General features: G+C 34.9%; 1 protein-coding gene across 1 annotated transcript in view; it reads right to left on the minus strand.

Moving 5' to 3' along the window:
* LOC129235279 (cytoplasmic dynein 2 heavy chain 1-like) overlaps positions 1-25543 on the minus strand; it is a 288399-nt gene that overhangs the window by 47657 nt on the left and 215199 nt on the right. Inside the window, 6 exon segments of the mRNA XM_054868999.1 lie at positions 5434-5577; positions 13913-14167; positions 20093-20256; positions 21160-21283; positions 21853-21951; positions 22527-22778. Of these exon segments, the coding sequence (XP_054724974.1) occupies positions 5434-5577; positions 13913-14167; positions 20093-20256; positions 21160-21283; positions 21853-21951; positions 22527-22778 (1038 nt within the window).

Consider the following 25543-nt stretch of genomic DNA (forward strand, 5'->3'; position numbering starts at 1 on the left):
AATGCGTTCCACGAATAGGCTTTCTAGGAAGATTAACAAAAGGACCGTCGTTTCGAGCACTTTCTTGGCAGAAGAATAAGGGGTGAAATTCACAGGTCTGACATGTACGATGTACATTTCAACTTCATAGAGGTCATTGAAATTTAAAGCCATTTCGCTCTGTTATCTGGATTAGTACTGTTGGTTGCTCTCTTTCTTAAAATTCTGATTCCCTAGAAAACCGAAATGATAGGAGTGAAAAGAAAGTAGTTGGCTCTTTGTTTAACGACTTTCAAGGGACCACAAAATATCGTCCTTAAGTAGAAAGCGTCCTTAAATAGAATGCTTTTAACACTACAGTGACCATCTGGGACCGTGAAAAGCCGTCGTTAAATGGAGAAAGTCGTTAAATAGAGCATCGTTAAACAGAGAGCCAACTGAATAAGATGTTTTCACGTGATGAAAAAAGGAAAATTCTAGAATATTTGGCTGTTACTGTCTTTAGTATCGATTTCAAAAATTTTATCATCATATTCCAAATTTCTATAAAGTTTTTTAAAGCCCCAGTATCTGAAAACCTCTTTATCTCGATATTTTTTTCCCTCGTGTGAAATTCGAAATGTAAAGATTCGACTGTATGTAATATTCCCACTGCGACGCTCATAAAATTAAGCATATTTAACAATTTGCAGAATCTGTGACAAAAAAAACTAGTATGTTGTGGCCATCACGAAACTTTCTTCTATATTTTTCTTTTTTTTTTTTTTTTCTGATCCCTCCCCATGCTTGACGAGGAAGCAATATTCCCAACAAAAACAAAATTACACATGCAAAAACTTGATGACTATCCCAATGTCTGAATTATTGCAAAACAAAGCAAAGAGCGAAAATTGAAAGTTATTTTAAAAGCCTTGCTTGAATTAATTTCAAATATTTTATTTGTTAACAAACATAAGATGGCAACAGTTAAAAATTTTAAATCATTGAGATAATATTTCCGATCATTTCCATACAATTAAAATCACGAGAAATACGCAGACGACAATCTATTACGATTTATCTTTCTTATTGTTGCATTAATAAAAATATTTTTATTCGCAAAAAAAAAAAAAAAAAATCAACACCTCTTGGAGCGATCGGCGTCAAAATTGAACCAAAGCCAGTTTACATATGGATTCACATATATTCCAAATTTCAACCAGAACGTAGCATTACTTCTTGAGATAGGGCACTCAAAATGGAAAAAAAGAACGGGTGATTGCGCTACCCCCTTTTTAGCTGTTGACACAAAAATAAAATCAGTTCTTATACCCACTAAGGGCTACTTGCCGATAAATTTTTCTTTCATTCCGTTCATTATTTCTTGAGATACAGCAGTCACAATTGACGACAAAAAACGTTCTATAGCTCAACCCCCGTTTGAGTTATTGACACCAAAATTGAATCAGCACCTGTTCCTGTTAATACCAACGTATGGACCAAATTTTGTTTGATTCCGCCAGTTACTTCCTGAGGAATAGCAAGCACGCGTAACTCGAAAAACGTCCCATTGCTCCACCCCCCTTGGAGGAATTCGCGCCAAAAACTAATGGGCACAAGTTCACATAGGGGCACATATGTGTACTAAATTTCGTTCGATTTCATGCGGTAGTTTTTGTTGTAGAGCGGCCACAAAAAACTGGTCACACACAGACGTGACACACATACACACACACACACACACATACACACACACATACAGACAGACAGACATTTTCCAAAAATTGTCGAAATGGACTCATCACACCTCAAAACGTTCGAATCCGTCAAAATTCGAAATTCGAAAATTTGCACGAATCCAATACTTTCTTCTATATATTAGATATAGAAGAAAGTAAAAAAGGCTACATATACGTGGATTTAACAAATCAATCTCATTTCTAAAGCGAAGTGCCAAAATTTGCTGAATTATCAAAACAAATGTCGCTGCTTAACGATAGGGCTGCACGGTGACAACGTCCCCCCCCCCCCCACAGCGTGTGCGTCTTTATACTTGAGGGTCTCTCATGGAGCTGATTTTTTTTCAATGGCACTGGGGGGGGGGAGCAAAGTGAATATTTGAACATTGTTATCCAGGAAAAAGTCGTTTTGATTTTTTTTCTTTCTCTCTCTTTTTTTTCCCCAAGAGGGACTGTCTTTCTTTTTTTCTTTTTTTTTGGGGGACAATCGTTTCGGGGGGGTTTTGTCCCCAAACCCCCCCCCTTAGCTACGCCCCTGTGTTTGGCTTCAGTATTGCTTCCAAAGGCCTTCCGCAGAGACTCTTCTTCAAAGCAAAAAATAGATGGAAGTCACTTGGTGCGAGATCAGGACTGTATGGCGGATAGTGTTGGTACTCCAACGAGAATTGCAATATGGTTTTGCGTTCACGTCGCCAAGAGTGGTCTCGCATGGAGCACCGCTACAATGGTGTGTTGCGCGTTCACCTGCTGTGACATTTTCGCCCAAAACTGCTCAACGCTTCGTCTGCATGAAAGCCCTGTTTTCTTGACGCGTTTTTTTTTTTTTTTTTTTTTTGAAGTTTATCAAGCGGTAGGACAGATGCCTCAACGGTGCGTGGTACTTATGTTGGCAAATAAAGTTGTGTCGTATTTTTCATTTATTCTTATACTGTTTGACTTTCATACACACCTCTGTCTCCAGTCACCAGGTGTTTCAGACTCATCCTCGTGTATACTTTTTCGAAGCTATAAATTTTAAAATCAATTTATCTAAGAAATAATGAACACCAAACACCAACCTGATGCAAAAGATTTTCAATCTCGTTCAACATTAGCGTTATGGGTCATTCTCCAGAAAACGTAATTTTTGAACGTAAATATTTTTCAATTTTGAAACCTTTTTTTTTTCATTCTTACATGAAAGTGTTACCTACTAGAAGTAACCATAAACAATGGCCCAGCTACATTCCAATTATTTCACTCATAAATAAAAAAAAATTAAAAAAATGCCTTGTTCACGGCAATTAAGAAAAAAAGAAAAAAACTTTTAGTATTTAAAAATCGAGCCTAATTTAATATCAAAGTACAGTAGACCCTCGTTTTTGCTTTTTTAGCCTAACTTTCCGGTAGAAGTAAAAAAAGTCCTATTATAACGAAACGTTTTAAAATATGAAGTAAAAATAAGTAAGTCTTTAACTTAAATTAACGTTCGCGATTCGATAAATACAGTAGACCCTTGTTTTACGCTGGGGTTACGTTCCACGGAAATGCCGCGTAAATCGAAACCGCGTAAATTGAGACCTAATACTATTGTTAAAATAGGGGTTTGACTCTGTAGATAACAAAATACTTCATTCTAGTGATGACTAATTGTGTAATAAGTTTAATGTGTACTTGCATCGACTTTTATGCACAACATGCATAAAGAAAACATTAATTTATTTCGTTTTTTGTTTATAAAGACGAGCTGGCTATGATAATCTTTTGGCAGTCATTAAGAATTTTTATGTGTAATTCTTTGCAGAGCATTAACGCATCCATGATCACTTGCGTCATTTCCATGATAGAATCTTCCTTTACTAACAAATCAGAAAGATCATTTCTATTGTCTAGGAATGGCTTAAAACTTTAAGCGTGAACGTTTTTGGTTATGCGCCGCGCTAACTAAGAACGATCGGAAAATAAAAGAAATTCCACTGACATTTCCAGAAAATTACGCTATTTTTCATTTTCCCTGACGTTTCCCTGACCATTTTCGGCCATTTTCATTTTCCCTGACAATAGGGAAGTTTTCGATTTTTCAATTATATTTTTATATGATAGAGTAACATGCATGAACATCATAAATGAAAAAAAATTTTGCGATACGATAAGTAGTTTTTTTTAAATTAATTTTTAAAGTTCAAGCGCTTGTGACGTCAAATGGCATAGGAAGTGACGTCATGCGCTCTTCCGATAGGGGAGAAGCCGAAGGTCACGCATTCGACTTCGAAGACGAAACGTAAAAGGCTTTAAAAATTAAAAATATCAGCGCGCTCAAAATGTCCCTAGCGAAAACAAGGGATCTTCGGCGGAAGGCTGCCCATTCGCGCCCTGTGACGTAGGCTCGTGACGTTTCAGAAAAGCGCACTTTTGCGCGTGGATTTTTAAAAATTCATTAAAAATCAACCACGGTGTTTTAAAATTCGGCGATGGTGAATTTTTTAGTTTTGAGGGTCAATTAACAATATCCAATAGCCAAAATGTGAACATTTAATAGGTTGCAGCTTCCCTATTCAAGTTTTCCCGATTTTTCCGGTGCGTGGCAACCCTGTTATCTGCTTGCATTGCCGCATCCGCGTAAAACGGAAACTCATCCGCGTAAAATTAAATGAAGGTGTCAAATCTTAAACCGCGTATAATCGAAATAGTGTAAAACGAGGGTCTACTGTAGTTTTGCTAACTGTGCAAACAATTAGCTATTTTAATGATTTGTGGGAATATAATATTAAGCTCGCTCAATTACAGTACGCCTTAATTAGTAGTTTCAAATGCATGTTAAAAAATAGTATTTATTAAATTTGAGGATACACTGGCAATTTAATTTTGGTAGATGCCTATAATTGATGTACTCCCCCCCCCCCCCATCATTTATTTTCACCTCAGAAATAATGACATTGATAAGGTCTGTCACGGAGATGAGGAATTTTCCATTAATGTAGGCCAAATAGATACATTTTTTAAGGATTTTTTTTCCTTCGTTGCTACAATCTGCATATGTTAAGGATATGAAAGCATGTTCACTTCTTTTTTTACGTTAATTTTAAAATTCAAGTTCACGAAGGTGAGAAATCAGAATAACCACACTAAGTTTTTATAAAAAAATAGATCCTCTTGTTTTTCGACAAAAATCTCACAACTTCAACTATTGCTGAAAATAAACAAGGAGGGGGGTGGGGGGGCTCTCTTGTATCATGGAAAATAAAATTTGATGTCATTACTGCCACGTGTTAATAAGGAATGGCTTTTTATGTTTAGGTAACGGAGGTGAGAATTTATTGTGTGACATAACTTCTTGTCCTACTAAAACAAACTAAAACACAACATTAAAAAAATAAATATACTTAAACAACTAGTATTTGAGACACTTGTGAAAGGAACAATCAATAAATAAGTATATACTTTTAGTGAGAATTCACATGTTGTGAACCAAAAATATAAAAATGTAAACTACAATAAAAATTATAATTAAAAAATTGTTGGCAGGTTTAAATAGATATATTTCTGATGGGATTAAAAATCACTGTTAAATGAATTGTTCCTTAAAGTTTTTACAGTAAAAGGCGTGTGACAGAAAAGTTACACTTTTTGAAGAATGATCCTTATATCTTTTAACACACAATAGAAACTACTTCTGTTTCATACAGGTAACCTTAACAGTTTTCACTGTAGTGAAAAAAATAAATGTGCATTCGATCAAAAGAAAGATAATACATACCATTGGAGCTTCCAGTGTAGAGTGAAACAAATTGAAGAAAGATGTCAAACTGAAACAGTACATGTTGTTCAATTTTCGAAGCTCACGTATAAGGAAATACAAGCAACTTCCAAACTCTGCCAGAGGAAGATACACTTTTCTCTCCTATTTTACACAAATGAGCGAAAGACGAAAAAATCAAACTAATTGTTTAAATCTTTCATTTAAAGTACAAATAATAATAATAATAACATTCTTAGTTATTTCTCAAAATTTATCTTCTTCACAAAAAAAAAAAAAAGTGAAGCGAATGACTAGAAGTACCAGTACCACAGTCAAATAACCGATTTACAAATATCATCAGCAGACTCATTCACTTTAAACTTGATGAATTCACATTAGTGCGAAAAATTTGGGTTTTCTTACTGACATCAGATTATACTAGCTTGCAAGTTAACTTGTCAGTGACGTCATTACGCGCGGAGGAAAAACACTGAGTGAAAAGACCGCCTGTAGGTTTGTAAGGAGGATCTCCGATAAGACACCGCACTCGCAGTTTCCTGCTTGGCGAATTAATCCGCTTTGGCATACTTCACACGGAACTGATTTTTATGTTAGAGTCGAGCCCGTACATGGAATCACAGTTTTACGGGATAAAAATGAGAAATTAAAATGTTTGGTACGCTCGGCAGAAGAAGGGGGGGGGGGACTTATTAAGCAGGATCTACTTTCAGTCGAGAATCCGATGAGCGGTATGACAGAATAGCAATTGATTTTCATTTTCTTTACTAATAATAAAGCAGTAAGTCTCTCTGTCCGGAGGATGTCTGTAGGATGTCTGTAGGATGTCCGTAGGATGTCTGTGACGCGCATAGCGCTTAAACCGTTCGGCCGATTTTCATGAAATTTGGCACAAAGTTAGTATGTAGCATGGGGGTGTGCACCTCGAAGCGATTTTTCGAAAATTCGATGTGGTTCTTTTTTTATTCAAATTTTAAGAAAAAAAAACTATCATAAATTACGAAATTATCATAACGTGGAATCGTAACATGGGCACAAGCCAATTGGCGAGATACGAATCTTTATCTTTACTAATAATAAAGCAGAAAGTCTCTCTGTCCGGAGGATGTCTGTAGGATGTCTCTCTGGATGTCCGTAGGATGTCTGTGACGCGCATAGCGCTTAAACCGTTCGGCCGATTTTCATGAAATTTGGCACAAAGTTAGTATGTAGCATGGGGGTGTGCACCTCGAAGCGATTTTTCGAAAATTCGATGTGGTTCTTTTTTTATTCAAATTTTAAGAAAAAAAAACTATCATAAATTACGAAATTATCATAACGTGGAATCGTAACATGGGCACAAGCCAATTGGCGAGATACGAATCTTTATCTTTACTAATAATAAAGCAGAAAGTCTCTCTGTCCGGAGGATGTCTGTAGGATGTCTCTCTGGATGTCCGTAGGATGTCTGTGACGCGCATAGCGCTTAAACCGTTCGGCCGATTTTCATGAAATTTGGCACAAAGTTAGTATGTAGCATGGGGGTGTGCACCTCGAAGCGATTTTTCGAAAATTCGATGTGGTTCTTTTTTTATTCAAATTTTAAGAAAAAAAAACTATCATAAATTACGAAATTATCATAACGTGGAATCGTAACATGGGCACAAGCCAATTGGCGAGATACGAATCTTTATCTTTACTAATAATAAAGCAGAAAGTCTCTCTGTCCGGAGGATGTCTGTAGGATGTCTCTCTGGATGTCCGTAGGATGTCTGTGACGCGCATAGCGCTTAAACCGTTCGGCCGATTTTCACGAAATTTGGCACAAAGTTAGTATGTAGCATGGGGGTGTGCACCTCGAAGCGATTTTTCGAAAATTCGATGTGGTTCTTTTTTTATTCAAATTTTAAGAAAAAAAAACTATCATAAATTACGAAATTATCATAACGTGGAATCGTAACATGGGCACAAGCCAATTGGCGAGATACGAAATGATCATAACGTGGAACTGTAACGTCGGTACAAACCAATTGGCGAGAAAATTCACCATACATCATTTGTAAATATACAAGCGAACCAAAAGACCTTTAATTTTTCTATTACGGGCGAAGCCGTGCGGGTGCCACTAGTATTGAATATTACAAATAATGTATGGTGAATTTTCTCGCCAATTGGCTTGTACCGACGTTATGGTTCCGCGCTATGATAATTTTGTATCTCGCCAATTGGCTTGTGCCCATGTTACGGTTCCACGTTATGATGATTTCGTAATTTATGATAGTTTTTTTTTCTTAAAATTGGAATAAAAAAAGAACCACATCGAATTTTCGAAAAATCGCTTCGAGGTGCACACCCCCATGCTACATACTAACTTTGTGCCAAATTTCATGAAAATCGGCCGAACGGTTTAGGCGCTATGCGCGTCACAGACATCCTACAGACATCCAGAGAGACATCCTACAGACATCCTCCGGACAGAGAGACTTTCTGCTTTATTATTAGTAACTAGTGGTACCCGCACGGCTTTGCCCGTCATAGAGAAATTAAAAGGTCTTTTGGTTCGCCTGTGTATTTACAAATAATGTATGGTGAATTTTCTCGCCAATTGGCTTGTACCGACGTTACAGTTCCACGTTATGATAATTTCGTATCTCGCCAATTGGCTTGTGCCCATGTTACGGTTCCACGTAATGATAGTTTCGTAATTTATGATAGTTTTTTTCTTAAAATTGGAATAAAAAAAGAACCACATCGAATTTTCGAAAAATCGCTTCGAGGTGCACACCCCCATGCTACATACTAACTTTGTGCCAAATTTCATGAAAATCGGCCGAACGGTTTAGGCGCTATGCGCGTAACAGACATCCAACAGACATCCTACAGACATCCAGACATCCTCCGGACAGAGAGACTTTCAGCTTTATTATTAGTAAAGAAGATAATTTCGTATCTCGCCAATTGGCTTGTGCCCATGTTACGGTTCCACGTTATGATGATTTCGTAATTTATGATAGTTTTTTTCTTAAAATTGGAATAAAAAAAGAACCACATCGAATTTTCGAAAAATCGCTTCGAGGTGCACACCCCCATGCTACATACTAACTTTGTGCCAAATTTCATGAAAATCGGCCGAACGGTTTAGGCGCTATGCGCGTCACAGACATCCTACAGACATCCAGAGAGACATCCTACAGACATCCTCCGGACAGAGAGACTTTCTGCTTTATTATTAGTAACTAGTGGCACCCGCACGACTTCGCCCGTAATAGAAAAATTAAAGGTCTTTTGGTTCGCTTGTATATTTACAAATAATGTGTGGTGAATTTTCTCGCCAATTGGCTTGTACCGACGTTACAGTTCCACGTTATGATAATTTCGTATCTCGCCCATTGGCTTGTGCCCATGTTACGATTCCATGTTATGATAATTTCGTAATTTATGATAGTTTTTTTTTCTTAAAATTTGAATAAAAAAAGAACCACATCGAATTTTCGAAAAATCGCTTCGAGGTGCACACCCCCATGCTACATACTAACTTTGTGCCAAATTTCATGAAAATCGGCCGAACGGTTTAAGCGCTATGCGCGTCACAGACATCCTACGGACATCCTACAGACATCCTACAGACATCCTACAGACATCCTCCGGACAGAGAGACTTTCTGCTTTATTATTAGTAAAGAAGATAAAGAAGAAGAAATGCTCCCCCCCCCCCACCACTTTATAAAAAACGGTATTTAATTCAAGTATTTTGTTCTAAAAATTATTTCCTCTTCTCAGAAATATAAAAGTCGTTACTGGTAGAAATTATTACTTTTTTTTTATTTCAAAAAAAGCCTGACAAATTTTCTCAAAAACAATCGTAATGCATTAAAATTTACTCAAAAAAAGAAACCTAGGTAAGCAATGTAATTAATGTTCTTACGCTATAAGAAAAACTTGCAAAATGTACTTCATAAACTTTCTACATAAATTTATTATGTGATCAAGTATGTTACACTACAGAGAATGAATAATGATTACTTTTTCTTTTTTTTTTCAAGGAGGGGGGGGGGGCATCCACTCGGTCTCGTGGGTCAGTAGCGCAGCCAGAAAAATTTACTGGGGAATCTTCAAAATCGAAAATTATTGATTTTTATTTTTATTCAGTTCTAATGTAAAAATATCATTCAATATATTCAACCAAAGTTTCTATGACTTAATAACTGTTCATTAATACATCACTATAGTTAGGGCAAACCTAACTTGGCAGCAATATAAATTCTACGCAGATCATAATCACATCATTAGACACTGCCAGTTCAGGTTAGCCTCAACTGCAGGAAAGTATTTTTTGTATTGATATATAAAAAGGACTTTGAAACAAAGAAAAGCAGAAGTGGGATGGGTAAAAAAAACACAATATATTTATGATTCCCACTGGTAAGTTTTTGATAACCTCGAAATTCCTTTAAAATGCCCTTGAAATGATAAATATTCAAGCAATGCAATGCAATTAAAATATTCAAGAAACTTTTTTAAAAATTACTTTTGGGGTTGTTTGGGGGAAAGTGGGTCACCCCTTTAAAACTGAAATATGGATATAGCTTTTATACTTTTTTACACTGATCATATGATATTTCATTACAGTGATTGGTCTTGCATATATTTTGGGTTTCTCGGAATTTTTTTCTAGGTCATAGAACTTTGTCCAAAAAAAAACATCTGATTTTTTTTTTTTGCGAGTTTAAGCAACATTTTTCAAAAAAGTGTTTCTAGGTTAGTTTTTATTATTTTTTTATAATAATTAAACTTTTGTGTATAGTTTATCTTAAAGTGCATATTGCAGCAAGAATTTTTCAAAGAAGTGTTTCCAGGTTAGTTTTTATTTTTTTTTATAATAATTAAACTTTTGTGTATAGTTTAACTTAAAGTGCATATTGCAGTAAGAATTTTTATTGTTAATAAGTGTTTAAGAAGAGGGGTTTCACTTACCCCGTACATTTTTACTATATAGGAAGTGGGTCCAATCCTAATAGTGAGGAATTTATAATCAATAGCAACTCTGATGAAATATTTATATTAGTGAAATACACAACAACTATGACGATCTAGTATGAATTGGTAGTTCAGCTACAGAAGTACTAAAACTGGTGATTTTGTCTTTGTGAAACTTACATAAAGAAAACCATAAATTACTGTTGAAAGTTGATGTTACAAATTAAAAAAAATACTGCTGAATTCGCAAGAACTAAAAGAAATTGTGTCGATTTTTATTGACTTGTTGCAGATGATTTTGGAGTTATTACTGAGGATGAAGTGATACTAGTTCTTCCTTCTTAGCCAACTTTAAATTGACACAGCAATTTTGGGTTTCCAATTTCCTTTTGAACTTAGTTTTGGCTACTTTATCAAGAATGATCTTAATCAACTGTATTACGTTATCCAACGCACCTTTAAATATAAAAGTAAAATACGTACCAATAGGCTTTCAATAAATTTCACAGATGTAATTGTTTTGGTGCATTCAATGAGAGGTTCTTTGTAAACTTGAACACAGGCGTGCGCAGGACTTCAAAAATGGGGGTACCACTGTACAGGGAGGTTGAAATTACAATGGGAAAGGCTCCCATACTTGCTTGCTTAAGGAAAATTTTTAAGTATTGTGAGAAAAAATCATTTTAAAAGCGTAGGAGGTAAGAAGGTAATGAAACCAAAAATCTAACATTTTAGCCATTTTTGTATTAACTTTTGTTTTTACGAGCTAATGGGGGTACCACGGTACCCTTGGTGACCCCCGTGCGCACGCCTATAAACTCGAAACATGTGTATGCAGCTCTGCCTATTTATGGGATTAACCAGGGCTGCGGAGTCGGAAGGAAAATGGCCGACTCCGACTCCTGGATTTTGAAGTGGCTGACTCCGACTCCAACTCCGGACTTTTTTATTTTTATTTTATTTTCTCAATTCCTGCTCCCCCTTCAGGGGAAGGGGTAAAACCACAAAACAGAGATTGAAAAAAGAATTCCTTTTTATGAAAATTTCGCATTTTGTATTTTATTATTAACCCAAAATGCATACAACATAAGAAATTCAATTTAAAAATTAAATTTTCCAATAGTTACGACTTTAAAAGTGAGATGACTCAAAAATTCCCCCTCCCCCTATTTTTCTAAATTGAAAAGGATTACTTGTAATTTGCCCCTTTTTAATGTTTGACAAATATATATTGATCAAATCGTGTGCTTTCAATTTTTGAAAGCTGTAACTTGAGAGAGAAAAAAAAGCTTTTTTTCTAAGTCTAAGTTCTTGAGAGGGGGTCGTTTGTCCCGGGTAACACCTATCTGGTAGGTGTCACCCGAATTTGATTTCAGAGTTTATAAAAAATATAAATACTTTAATTACGAAAATTTTCCCGAATATATTTTTAATTATATTTCATCAATAAAATTTCAACGAAAATAGGGCACATATACGTCAGGAGCAAATTTTACCCAAGATACGGCATGATATAAATTTGTACGAATAGCTTTTGCTATACCTATATTTCTTCTTCGTTAAATTTTTAATTTAAATTTTATTGGCTGCTTTAGAGTTACCCTTAATATGAATATTTTAAGATTAGTAACTGTAATTATTGAGTGTTGTAACCAAGAAATCATTTACACTTATTTTGTTCCATACTTTTTAGTGAGAACTAAGCTTATAGAAATATTCTTAATAATAATTTTTAAAAAACATTAGATTGTTTCATCGGATCTTTTGGATTCGTGCTTTCGCTCCAGAACTTATTTGAATTTGCCGAACACCCTCATAAGTTTAAACCCGAGATACGGGTCTCCGCTTACTAAATTGTTACATTCCTTTTACTATTTTATAACTGAGATCGAACAAAACACTATACTTCTATTTTTATTTGAAAGTGATTACTTGGGAATGCTAGGCAACAAAACCGTTTGGATCTTAAATTCATTTCGCATTCGTAAGATGCTGCGAGTTGAAACACCTGTCAAGTCCGAAGTTTTATCCAAAATTTCAGTGACAGAATCGTTGGGAGTCCTTACTCGCAATTTATGAAACACATTCATAACTATAGTCTTTGCAGAGCTCTTCAAAGCGCTGCCTTGCTTGTGTGGCTGAAACACATAGCTCAATTTTGGCGTCGTAGATTCCATTATCAATGAATGATACGAAAATAGAAAAACGAGCAAGTAAGATAGAAAATAAAACGAGCGAAAATAGTGAACTACAGCGGACGACGAGCGAACGAGAGTGGAGCACTTGAGCAAAATCGCGGCAAACGCAGAATATCCGGAGATCGCCAACTGTTTGCGAGCTCTGATTGGCTGGTTCGTTCAGTTGCAAATGAATGTATGGATCCGCGCTGCACCGCTCTTAAAATTGAAAATATTTAACGATTCACAGAAATTATGACAAAAAAATGTCCCTTTTGCGTCGGTTTAACTAACTAATCCGATTTCTAAAGCAAAGTGCGTAATTTCCCCCGATTATCTGGCAAAGCGCAAGGAACTATTTCCTTCACTTGGCCGCAGCTCATTTCTCCATAGCCAAGAAAGCTTGCAATCGAGTATAATATGTTCTAGTATTTGTCAACAACTACTCCAAAAAAAAAAAAAAAATTATAATAAAAAAAATAAAATAAATAAAATTGTATTTATTCACTGTTTGCTCTAATAGCAAACAGTTCTTTTAATATCAATTTCTCTTGATGATTGGAAAGATACCTGGGAAAGTAAAAGACAGTCGTTGGAAATTAGCTTTCACGCAAATCTGCATACATTTTGTAAAAATCCTGAAATGATTGCTGTTATTTTTATTTTTTCAGCTGAGTTTAGTTTCGTTCTACTAAACTAATATGTAAGGCAAAAAAGGTGATGCAATACGACGCATTTGAGTGTAAGAATGAAAAAAATATTTTTACCAAAACAAAAGAGCAAAACTTTTTGTGTTCCTTTTTTTTTCGAAATGACACTGGACAGCAGCACCTGTAACTAACACTGTCCACTAACAACCCTGGCGAAAAAAAATGATAAGTGTTTTCCATAATTATTTTCCATCTACACCCCTTTACTTCTGAACTCTTCGTAACATCGCATGTCATGCGCGAATTCCGTTTTATCCACCTACATCCAAATTCAAAATCTTGGTGACTGTAATGACTCATTGCCGTTGTAACAGTTCACTGGTAGTAATTATCAAGTTTGTACTTCTTTTTCATTCAACCATGAAAGTATTTTTCAATTTAATAAATTTAACTGGTATTCTTGTAATGGTACACCAAACTGCTACTTAATTGTAAAAATCGTCTTTCAAAAGTTATAACAACAAATTTTGCTTCCAGACTTCCTTTAAAAGAATTATAATATGAATGTGATTTTTAAACTACCTTCTGCTGACAAGGGACATCGTTCAGTTTGCATAAATATTTCCTCTATCCCACAATTATTCTTTGAAAACCCAAGCATATACCTAAACATTATTGGTGCTTTTACTGAATTTACCTCTTCCAGCGAGGTTTGTAGCTCCCGTGATTCTCTAAGGCCAGCTGCTAGCTCATTGCTGCTGCTTTTCGTCTTGTTGAGCGATGCGATCAGTTCTTCGTTTTCTAAGATATTACCTCGAGCTGAGGCCAATTCCTGAAGAAGGGATTCCTCCAATTGTGTCATCTGCAACTTCATCTCTTCCTCGCGACGAAGCAGTTCCGAGCGTCTCAATTCTAATTCTGGCTTCTCCTTCTGCAATACCGCTGCTAAGAGCTGAAGAAACAATGAAATGAAATAAAAACGTATACATTTAAAACACTGCTCTAAACAGAGATGGGCAGATTCGTATTCGTAAATCCGAATCCGAATTTGATTCACAGTTCCTTAACGTGTCAATCCGAATACGAATACATTCGTATTCACAAGTGTGAATCCGAATACGAAATTCGGATTCATACCTATGAATCCGAATCCGAATCTATTCAAATTCAGACCTATGAATCCAAATCATTTCTGATTTACATCTGAGAATACGAATCCATTTGGATTCACACTTGGATTCACTGAAAAATTCAATTCAAAAGCCCAATATAAATAAATAAATGTCTGTCTGTACCTCACTGCAGGTCGAGTTTTCGGTGTTAGTGAATTTCTGAAGAAAAGTGACGATATTGTTATGGGTCCAAAAATTTTAAAAGTGGAATTCTACCAAAGTCATGTAAATTGAAACTTGATTTGTTTATATAATTTTACCACAGATAATTTATCTCAATTTCACAACTTTAAAATATAATGAATATACAGTGATTGATGTTACAAAGGACCAAATTTGATTGTAAAAATTTGTTGATGTTACAGATACTTGTACCGTTGAAAATGCAGATTCTCTCTGAAACGTTTCGTTTAAAAAAAAAGAACAAATATATTATGATGGAAGAAAACGGTTTTTTATTCAATAATACAAACATACATTTCAACACTCTATCTCCGGAAGGAAGCATCGATCACAAAGATTATTATTTACTAACAGTTCTACTAACCAAATTTCTCACGAAAAAACAGAAAATGCGTAAAAGAAAGCTAGGTTGTATTTTGTATTTCGCATTTATTTTCAACTATCGCAACCGTTGACTACTGCGAAAACGTTCTTGTTTGTATACCAAAGAGTACTTATAATAGGGTAGAGGAACGACTCGTATACTGCTTCCATTGGCCGCCATGACCAAGCACGGAGACCGGTTTGAGAGAGATTAGAGTGGCAATAACGGTAGTTTCGTTATGAAACATAATGAAATTTAAGCGGCGCTAAATGTTTTTCAAAGCTGCTGATGTTTTTCCTCAAATGCAATTTCAAATGGAAATAACGACGGAATCTGCTGGGAATTTTTGTCAAATAATTTGAGGTTAAACTGTATAAAAAGTTTTAATGAATGATGTATAAAAATACAATGCACTGACAGAATACAGTGATCTTCAACAGATAAATTGGGAAATTTTTAATCAGTACTCAAGAACAGCAAAAAACTCTACATATTTTATTAAACAGATTATAAAATAGTGTTTAATTTGTTGGATCTTACTTCATAACAGGGTTGATAAAAATCAGGATTTTTAAATATATATATATATATATATATATATATAAACTCGGATTTTTTTTATTTAAATCGGATTTTTCTGGTTTAAATAGAATTTTTGAAATTTAAATTTATTTAAATATAGTATTTGATATACTAACAAGTTAAAATGCTCAAGTTAGATGTTAAATCAGATAATTCTTTTCCTATATATAGTTAAAAATTCATAAACTCTAAGTTTGAGTACTTCAGAAATCAGTAAAAAATAACTACACATCTGAGCTTGATAAAATCTTGCTACAATATGAAGTCCCATATGCATATGGGTGTATTTCCCAGAAATTTTTTAACAATCAAAATAAATAACACCTTTCTTTTATCTAAGGAAAAAAAGGAAATAATATGGAAGTACATAAACTTAGAAAGAATAAAAATAGCGTAGAAAATTGAATTTATTTTCCTTTTCTTTTTTTTTGGAAAAATAACACTTGAAATAAAATACTCGAAGAAAAAAAGCAAACTATATGCTTCTTGTATTTTAAATATTTTAATAAAACTCATCAAGGACAGAAAAGAAGACTGCTTTTTAGAACTCTTATCTTATAAAACGCTTGCATATTTTTTGAGCAATCACGATTGCTTATTGTTCTCATTTGACTGTTTTTGATGTTCCGTGCCTTTTTCAGCTTGGACCACGGGCCGCTGCAGCACCACCGCCCACCATCCTCTGCAGGCGGCGCGGCGCGGCTGCTCCGGTGCAGAGCTATCCGCTTCTCCTGGTCGGAGGCGTCCATGTCCTACACACACGCACGCTCACACACTCACACACATACACACACACGCCTACGTGCATACACACAGGTCTACGCACACACACAAGTCTACACACACAACTATGCACACGTAACCGCCCAGGAGGAGAGCAGGCTTGGTTGGAGTGGGGGTGGACAGGGGCTGTTTCTAGAAACAATAACTCCAATGAGTAGGGTCCTTTCTCAGTTTGTGATTGCGAAAAACATAATTTGAATTCAAAATTTCAGAATTCAAATTAATTTTAATTTTTTCCCCTATTGTTTTGACTTACTGTAAGTTGAGGAGGATTGCATGTTTATTTTTTAGTGAATAAGTAAATAGCTTAACTAGGGTGGTTCAAAAATACATGTAAAAAAAAGTTCCTTTTAGATAACAGGACACCCCTCAATATTTTTAGACTTGTGAATAGTAATATGCCGGAAGAATTTTGACTTCTTATTTCAACTGAAAGAAAGTGCTCAACTCTCTCCCCCAAACATCGTAAGTTTGGGGAGGGGCGTTAAAAATTACATTGAACTGAAATAACAATGCTACATATTATAATATACAAAAGTAATATGCATATACATTGCAAAAAAAATTATTTACAAAAACACAGCTGGGGAAATTAAATGTTTCCAAATTTGTGACATTTCCCATGCTACGACTAATGTTAAATTGAGAAACCCTCTTAAAATTTAAATAAGAAACTAAAACTTTTACACCACAATACTATTAGTAAGTCTGAAAAAAAAAAAAAAAAAAATAGGGTGTGTCCTGGACTCTATCTAAAAAAAGTTTTTTTGAACCACTGTAAGCTTAACTCTTAATAGATACGTATCTAATTTAATTTATTATTTTTTAATATAATTGAAAGGTAATCTCGTTTCATATATATTATATACTTTGCAAGTTTTTTCTTTTTAATGTTAATTGCTACTATGATTTTTTTTATATTTTTCTTCGGTTTCAATTACATTTATTTAATAACAATTTGAATTTCTTTTGTTTCTTTTAGTAAGATTACTTATTATTCCGATGACAATTTTCTGAATTCGGAATGCGAACCTTTTCAGAAATTGCGATTTTCGCTTAGATCAGCACTAAGTGGTGATTTTTTTCAAGCCGGTGAGTGATAATGCCGAAGCTATTTCCCTAGAGAGAGCCTCTCATAAATCTATTCGAGCTTTATGTTTAAAATGTGATGCGAATGTTCCCTCAAAAACTTAAGAAGTTCAAGTGAACATTTTGAATACTTCGAATTTAATACGCCATTTACAGCGATTCCACTCCACTGATATTGTGAAAGAATTCAAAGCTAGTCTGATATCTGCTAGGGAAGAATTTGCTATCACGAACCCCCTAGGGAAGTCCCTAACTTGGGAGAATGAAAATTTTTTTTTTTGTTTTATTTTTAAAGGGACAAATCTACACACTTATACCTTGTCTTGAAGGGACGTAGTAAGGCACATCCTGAAAATAAAATACTTCGTTCGAATGGAAAACGTATGATTAATATGCTAATAGAGGTAAAAGTTCAAAACAGTCCCAAGTATGGGTACTTGACTGTACGAAAAATTAGCGAACATTTTTAGTGTTCATGACCATAAAATCATGGTTTTTAACTTTTTATGAACTTCTAAAACCTGGGTCCAGTAGTATTCGACTTGGGGCTCCAAATAGTAGGAAGTTCATTTTCGGGTCAATTACTTAGTTTGACGCCAATAAATATACATCCCAAAACTCGCTAACACCCAAAACTCGAACTGTAGCGAGGTACAAAGAAACATTTACTTATTTATATTGACCTTTTAAATTGAATTTTTCAGTGAATCCAAGTGTGAATCCAAATGGATTCGTATTCTTAGATGTGAATCAGAAATGATTTGGATTCAGAGGTCTGAATCCGAATAGATTCGGATTCAGATTCATAGGTATGAATCCGAATTTCGTATTCGGATTCAGATTAGCAAACATGAATCTATTCGAATTCACACTTGTGAATACGAATGTACTCGTATTCGGATTGACACGTTAAGGTGCTGTGAATCAAATTCGGATTCGGATTACTGCCCATCTCTGGCTCTAAATGCGTTTATTGAATGGGCAGCAGCGTTTAATGAAGACAAACTCATTACAGTAAGCACACAAAATGCCTTTTTTCCTTTTCCCTCAAAGAGGTTGATATGAAGCACTATCCTATAGTACCACTAAGATCAGTTCAAGGATTATGATCCAAGCCTTCCCCATTAAAGGTTAATTATACGCCTCAAAGTTACATTGATATCCATATTTAAGAAGTAAAGAGAAATATTTAAGGAATGAAAATATATAGGGAAACGAAGGAAAGAAAACTTAAAAGAAAAAATAAGACAGAAAAAAAAATTAAATAACTTAAACTTTTGTTGAAGCAAAAAAAATTGTATCCAACTGATGCATCTAATTAAGTTGCTTAATTTCGATAGGAAAAGGGAGAGAGCGAGAGAGAGAGAGAGAGAGAGAGAGAGAGAGATGAACCACGAGGAGGAAAAACACATTTTTTTTTTAATACAACCATTTTTTATAAATATTATTCAGGATTACTAAAATAATGCAACATAATTACTTTTTCATTTATTTTTTTATGAACATCAAACAAATTATTCATATTCTGTACTACAAACAACTCAATCTGCCTTGCCTTTCCGCACCATCAAGTCAATTGTCAGAAAAACCTTCACGACTTTCTTTTTTTAGGACCTTACATTTAAAAATGAAAATAAACCATGGATCGAACAAATTCGTAAAATACCGGAACGACCCAGAAAGCGATCTGTGGCAATTTTCCGTCTCATCACTGGAATGACTCCCTCCAAAAATACTTCCACCGCATCAATGTTCTACCGGACTCTCTTTGTCCTCTATGTGATCTTAGGGAGGATATGGACCTGCAACTCCTCCGCCTGCTCTTTCTCAGACTTCAATTTGGGAGCATTATTGTGCAGCGAGAGCTGCCCTCAGTTAGATTTTCTGATGTCACTTTTATTCCTGTTCTATGTTTTCTGTAATTTTCAATTGTCTTATTACTAGCCATTTTAAATAGAAAAAATAAATAATACAAAAAATATTCATAAACAAATATTTTTGGTGATTACATAAGACAAAAAGAAAAAAGAAAAAAAAAAACCCACATTGAATGAGATTTATAAGATGACATGATTGCAATGAGACATTACTTTGAAAATTAGTCCTCAATAGGAAATGTTTGAGAATATTGCGTAAGAAAAAGTGCGAAAAGGTTTTCAAGGATTAGTAATGTGGAGTGATTTAGCTGTTGGTATATTTTAAAAATTCCTATGCAGAAGCAAAATGTCTTTCCTAAGGTAATCAGTAATGACTAAACAATGCTAACACTTTTCTTATCAAATTTTTGTAGTATCCAAAGCGTACCAAATAGAAATGATCGATACATGAATTTAAAACACCGTGTAGTGAATATTCTAAGTACTATAAATCAGGATTGAATTCGTAAATTCTCCTCCAGTACCCGAATGCCAACGAGTAATAGTTGAATTCCGAGTCGTGACGAAATTTATATGAAAAAGAAATTTATATTTCGAGAAAAGCCAGGCGCAGACTGCGCCATTAAAACTTTAATGGGGGGGGGGGGGGTTGAGGGGTAGTTTTTACTTTTTTGGGGGGCTCTTGCTTTGGGGGTGGGGGGGGGGGGCTTCGCGATATTCAGGAGAACGCCCTTGCTCTTAGGGGGGCACCCCTGGAATAGCAGCACTGGAACGGCGTTCCGGCAAGAAATCACCTCTGCTATAAATATATGTATAATAACACGTACCTGTCCAGTGAGTCCTGCCCTAGTGGTGCTGAAATTTACAGTTGAGAGAACAGCACGAAAGTTGGGAGGTAACTCGATTTCTGAATATTTTGTGACTAGAAACAGTTTGAAGTGCATATTGTAATCCACCGTTTTCTCACCAATTTGCACCACATATCTTGGACCTATAAAGAAAGACACAAAAAGGAACACACATTTACTAAAGTAACGTAAAGTAACAACGTCTAAAAAGCACAAATTCGCAGCAAGTGCCAGGAGAAATATGAAGTATATCAGAACAAAGATAGATTCAATTAGTTTTCAACTATAGTTTAGGCCAAGTCAACCTAACCTGGCAGCGTCTCAGTGCTATGATTAGGATCTACGTAGCCTTCACAATGCTGCCAGGTTAGCTCTTACTTCCTTGATTCTTCTTTTCAAATAGTCCATTCACTTAGTCATACAGAACGTACTCAGAAAATTTGAAAGAAATCATACTGTATTAAAATATTGTTTTAAACATACAGCTAGCCTACTTCCATTCTCGCATTTTTATTCGATAATGATTATGTATATCAACTAGCATGGAATGCAAATTATTTAAAACATATTAGCACTTTTTCAAATGCACGACAATTAGTTACTATAAAAGTAATGGCCAATTCTTTCTTTCATACTATTTAGGGTTATATTTTCGTATGATATTTTTGAATTCAAGCACACTTTTCAATATCTATGGTTTAGTGCACTTATGGATACAGTTTTTTTTTTATTTGTACACACTATCAAGATTTCAGAATTACTGCACAAAAAATACACATATTTTATATTTATACAACATGAAACTTTGAAAATACTCTACCGAAAAATTTAGCAAAAGACTTTTTTTCTCGCCTTTTCATCTTTTATTTTCTTTGTTTTAAGAATTCCAAGACTTATTACTATACTAATTTAGTTAAGGATATTCAACTTTTTTTCATGCTTTTATATTTTTAACTTTTTTTTTTTTGTACATGACTTTTACAAGGAAATACGCTCGTAAATGACTTAATTAATGCTCTAGATTAATGCAAAAAGGACGTCTTTACCTTGATTGACAAGATCCCTACGTAGAAGAGGGAAAAGCATCGGATGGATAGCATCCACATCCCGAATGAGCAGAGTCTTCCCAAACCGAACAGACATCTCCACAGAAGTCACAAAAGTGGCGTCCTAAACGAAACAGAAAAATCGAAAGCGTGACACAGATGAGACAGATAAGCGTAAAAAATACGAATAGTATTAATTAATGAACATTCTCACAGCTTTTGTTTGTTCTTCTTTATTTGATAATTCAATAGCTAACAAAGATTTGAAAGCAAATATAAATAAATAAATACTCATTTAAATCGATATTACGGCACTCTCTTGCCTTAGTATAACCAACGAAGTATAGCAAAATATTGTGATTCTAAAGTAGAGCTTTGTGGAACACTATATAAGCGAAAGTTTAGTACAAATTCCTATTATTTTCCTTTGGTTATATTTATTCAATTATCAATTTAACTGGAAGATAATATCCAACAGAAGTTGGTTCATAAGTTATTTAACAAAAAAGAAAAAAATAATAATTACCATTTTGAAAACGTATTAATTTAAAGCTTAATATCATCCAGCCTGAAACATATTTGTAAATTCAAGCGGATGGAATCTTCATACAAGCTTTTTAATATAGTTCGACAAGTCTATCGTTATTAAGATTCAACAAAAATATTTTAAGTGAAATAGAGAAATTTACTTACGTGAGGGCTCACGACTTCCAGCTGGGAATTCGACATATGGTTCTTGAGCCACTCTGTCGCTCGAGAAGAGGGATCGATTAAGAAAGGGATTAATGAATTCTGGAAATGTATAAAAGAAAAATAGTTCTGAGAAAGATAAATCAAAATAAAGAGATAAACTGAAAGAAACTGCACAGGCATGTTAAACTTTAGAAGTTAATCCTTTTCAAAAGGAAGAGGTTCAGTTTTTCCCAAAATGGAAAAAAAAAAAAGGCTTACGGATGAAAAGATGAACGTTTTGTTCGAACGACTTGTCATAAATATGCTGTTGTTTTGCACTGAAGACCCCTTGTAATCCCGAAACATGTGACAGTAATTCTTTTTGCTGCTTGAGCAATTTTGATGTTGCTTAGAAAACTTCAACTTAAGTTGTTTTAAAAAAATACTTTAAGATAAAGTTTTTTATTGATCACTCAAACATTTCATAACTACTCAATAAATGAAATAAATTTCAATTCGGATTTCGAGAAAAAGAAAATACGTAAGCGAAATCACACAACTTTATGCAAAAGTCTCAGAGGTGCACTGAATTTTTGTCAATGAAGTTTGAGTTTCCCATATTTCCTACAAAAATATTTAATCTTTCTGCAATTTATGTAGAGAACTAAAGTATTTAAAAAAGAACTTATGTTCACCTGTAAAATGCAGATGGCGTTCTCAATTGATAAAGCATCAGAAGGCAGACCTTCGTTCTTCCAAATGAGCTGTTCTCTTTCAGAACTGAGGACCTGTTCCAGAGAAAACCTCTTTACTCCAAAATCCTTGCACCACGATAAAATCACTGACCTCCGTTTGTCTTCCGGTTCTCCACACAGATAGGTGACAAACGCAGCCGCTAAGAGTGTCTTCAATGGCAATTCACTCTGCTGCTGGTCAATTTCTTGAAGCTGTGAATAGTAGAAAGTATTTTACATTTTAAATACTTGCATTCGTTTCTGTCTTCTTTTATTTGCTTTGTTTAAAACTAATGCTTAACGTAACATATTGCTTTCAAAACCTACGTACACAACGAGTGTTAAAAAGTACCATATGAAACTAAAAACAAAAACTTTAAATCCATGCAGTGTATTTATGTACTTGAATATTTAAAATACATGAGAACTCGTTTCTATGTGCTTTTTCTCGGTGTGATGTTTAATTGTGGTCCTGATCTGTAACAGTTTTATCTGCTCTCATACAGAGCTTGATTGGCAGGAAAGCTGGCAGGACCTCAATACTTACTTCTTTTCAATTTAATGTGAATCGCTACACATTAGTCACAGTTCAGGCTACCAGCAATAAACGTAGTACCTGAAGACTCCACGCTTCATTTGTTAGAAATTAGGCCCTGCGCCTAACGCCTTACATACATTTAAAACTAGTATGTTGTGGCCATCACAAAACTTTCTTCTATATTTTTCTCTTTCTTTTTTTTCTGATCCCTCCCCATGCTTGACGAGGAAGCAATATTCCCAACAAAAACAAAATTACACATGCAAAAACTTGACGACCATCCCAATGTCTGAATTATTGCAAAAGCAAAGCAAAGAGCGAAAATTACAAGTTATTTTAAAAGCCTTGCTTGAATTAATTACAAATATTTTATTTGTTAACAAACATAAGATGGCAACAGTTAAAAATTTTAAATCATTGAGATAATATTTCCATAGACTAATAATAAGAGTAGACCGAGCTATGGCAACCCTTTTGCTGCTCATAAACCAAACCACGTGACTGGTGGATATCCTAGCAGCAGCAGGCATTGATCGTAGCAGACGATCAACGTCCACGAGAAATAAAATAAATAGAATTGATGGAACACGGAAGAATGATTTTTTATGGAGTCCGATTTGTAAATTTGTTATTCTAAGTTGTAAATATTTTGTTACTAGTGGTACCCGCACGGCTTCGCCCGTAATAGAAAAATTAAAAGATCTTTTAGTTCGCCTGTATTTACAAATAATGTATTGTGAATTTTCTCGTCAATTGGCTTGTACTCATGTTACGGTTACACGTTATGATAATTTCGTATCTCGCCAATTGGCTTGTGCCCATGTTACGGTTACACGTTATGATAATTTCGTAATTTATGATAGTTTTTTTTCCTTAAAATTGGAATAAAAAAGAACCACATCGAATTTTCGAAAAATCGCTTCGAGGTGCACACCCCCATGCTACATACTAACTTCGTGCCAAATTTCATGAAAATCGGCCGAACGGTTTAGGCGCTATGCGCGTCACAGACATCCTACAGATATCCTACAGACATCCAGACATCCATACATCCTCCGGACAGAGAGACATTCAGCTTTATTATTAGTAAACATTATAGTGAGTTTTTCGTTTAGATCGTATTGTGCAATTTCTTTAGTCAATTTCAATAACTCTATAAGCAATTAAAGATGCAAGCGCCTAAAAAGAATCAGCAAACGGTAAGATTTTTACCTAAAATTTCAATTTAAGATACCAATTAGTACATTTTTGCGTTATCGCAAAACGTTTACGCCATTACGTCCACGCCAACGCTGACGTAGCAATTCCAAATGAAATAAAAGTTACTGAAAACTGTGATCAAAAACTAATGCCAAAATACTGCATTCCTAAAAGAAAAACAGTTCAATCTCTGCACCTGGAAAAAAAAATTATAATGAAAATACATTACGTCTCAAAATACATGTCGAATGCCATACTATAGATAATGTTGCCATCTAGCAGCCATGCCGCCAAAGTTTTCGCCAAGCCTTCCACTAGTCACATGATGTATCCATGAACCAATTTTTTCATCAGCAAGTCTGGGAAAGCTCGGTCTACTCTTATTATTAGTCTATGAATATTTCCGATCATTTCCATACAATTAAAATCACGAGAAATACGCAGACGACAATCTATTACGATTTATGTTTCTTATTGTTGCAGTTATAAAGCTATTTTTATTTGCAAAAAAAAAAAAAAAAATCAACACCTCTTGGAGCGATTGGCGTCAAAATTGAACCAAAGCCTGTTTGCATATGGATTCACATATATTCCAAATTTCAACCAGAACATAGCATTACTTCTTGAGATAGAGCACTCACAATGGAAAAAAAGAACGGGTGATTGCACTACCCCCTTTTCAGCTGTTGACACCAAAATAAAATCAGCTCTTATACCCGCTAAGGGCTACTTGCCGATAAATTATTCTTTCATTCCGTTCATTATTTCTTGAGATACAGCAGTCACAATTGACGGGAAAAAAACATTCTATAGCTCAACCCCCGTTTCAGTTATTGACACCAAAATTGAATCAGCACCTGTTCCTGTTAATGGCAACATATGGACCAAATTTTGTTTGATTCCGCCAGTTACTTCCTGAGGAATAGCAAGCACTTGTAACTCAAAAAACGTCCCATTGCTCCACCCCCTTGGAGGAATTCGCGCCAAAAACCAATGGGCACAAGTTCACATAGGGGCACATATGTGTACCAAATTTCGTTCGATTTCATGCGGTAGTTTTTGCTGTAGAGCGGCCACAAAAAACTGGTCATACACAGACGTGACACACACACACACGGACACCCACACACACACACACGCACAGACAGACAGACATTTTCCAAAAATAGTCGAAATGGACTCAGCACACCTCAAAACGTTCGAATCCGTCAAAATTCGAAATTCGAAAATTTGCACGAAT

Source organism: Uloborus diversus, chromosome 2 (assembly GCF_026930045.1).
Source record: "Uloborus diversus isolate 005 chromosome 2, Udiv.v.3.1, whole genome shotgun sequence".
In the NCBI taxonomy this organism is placed as follows: domain Eukaryota; kingdom Metazoa; phylum Arthropoda; class Arachnida; order Araneae; family Uloboridae; genus Uloborus; species Uloborus diversus.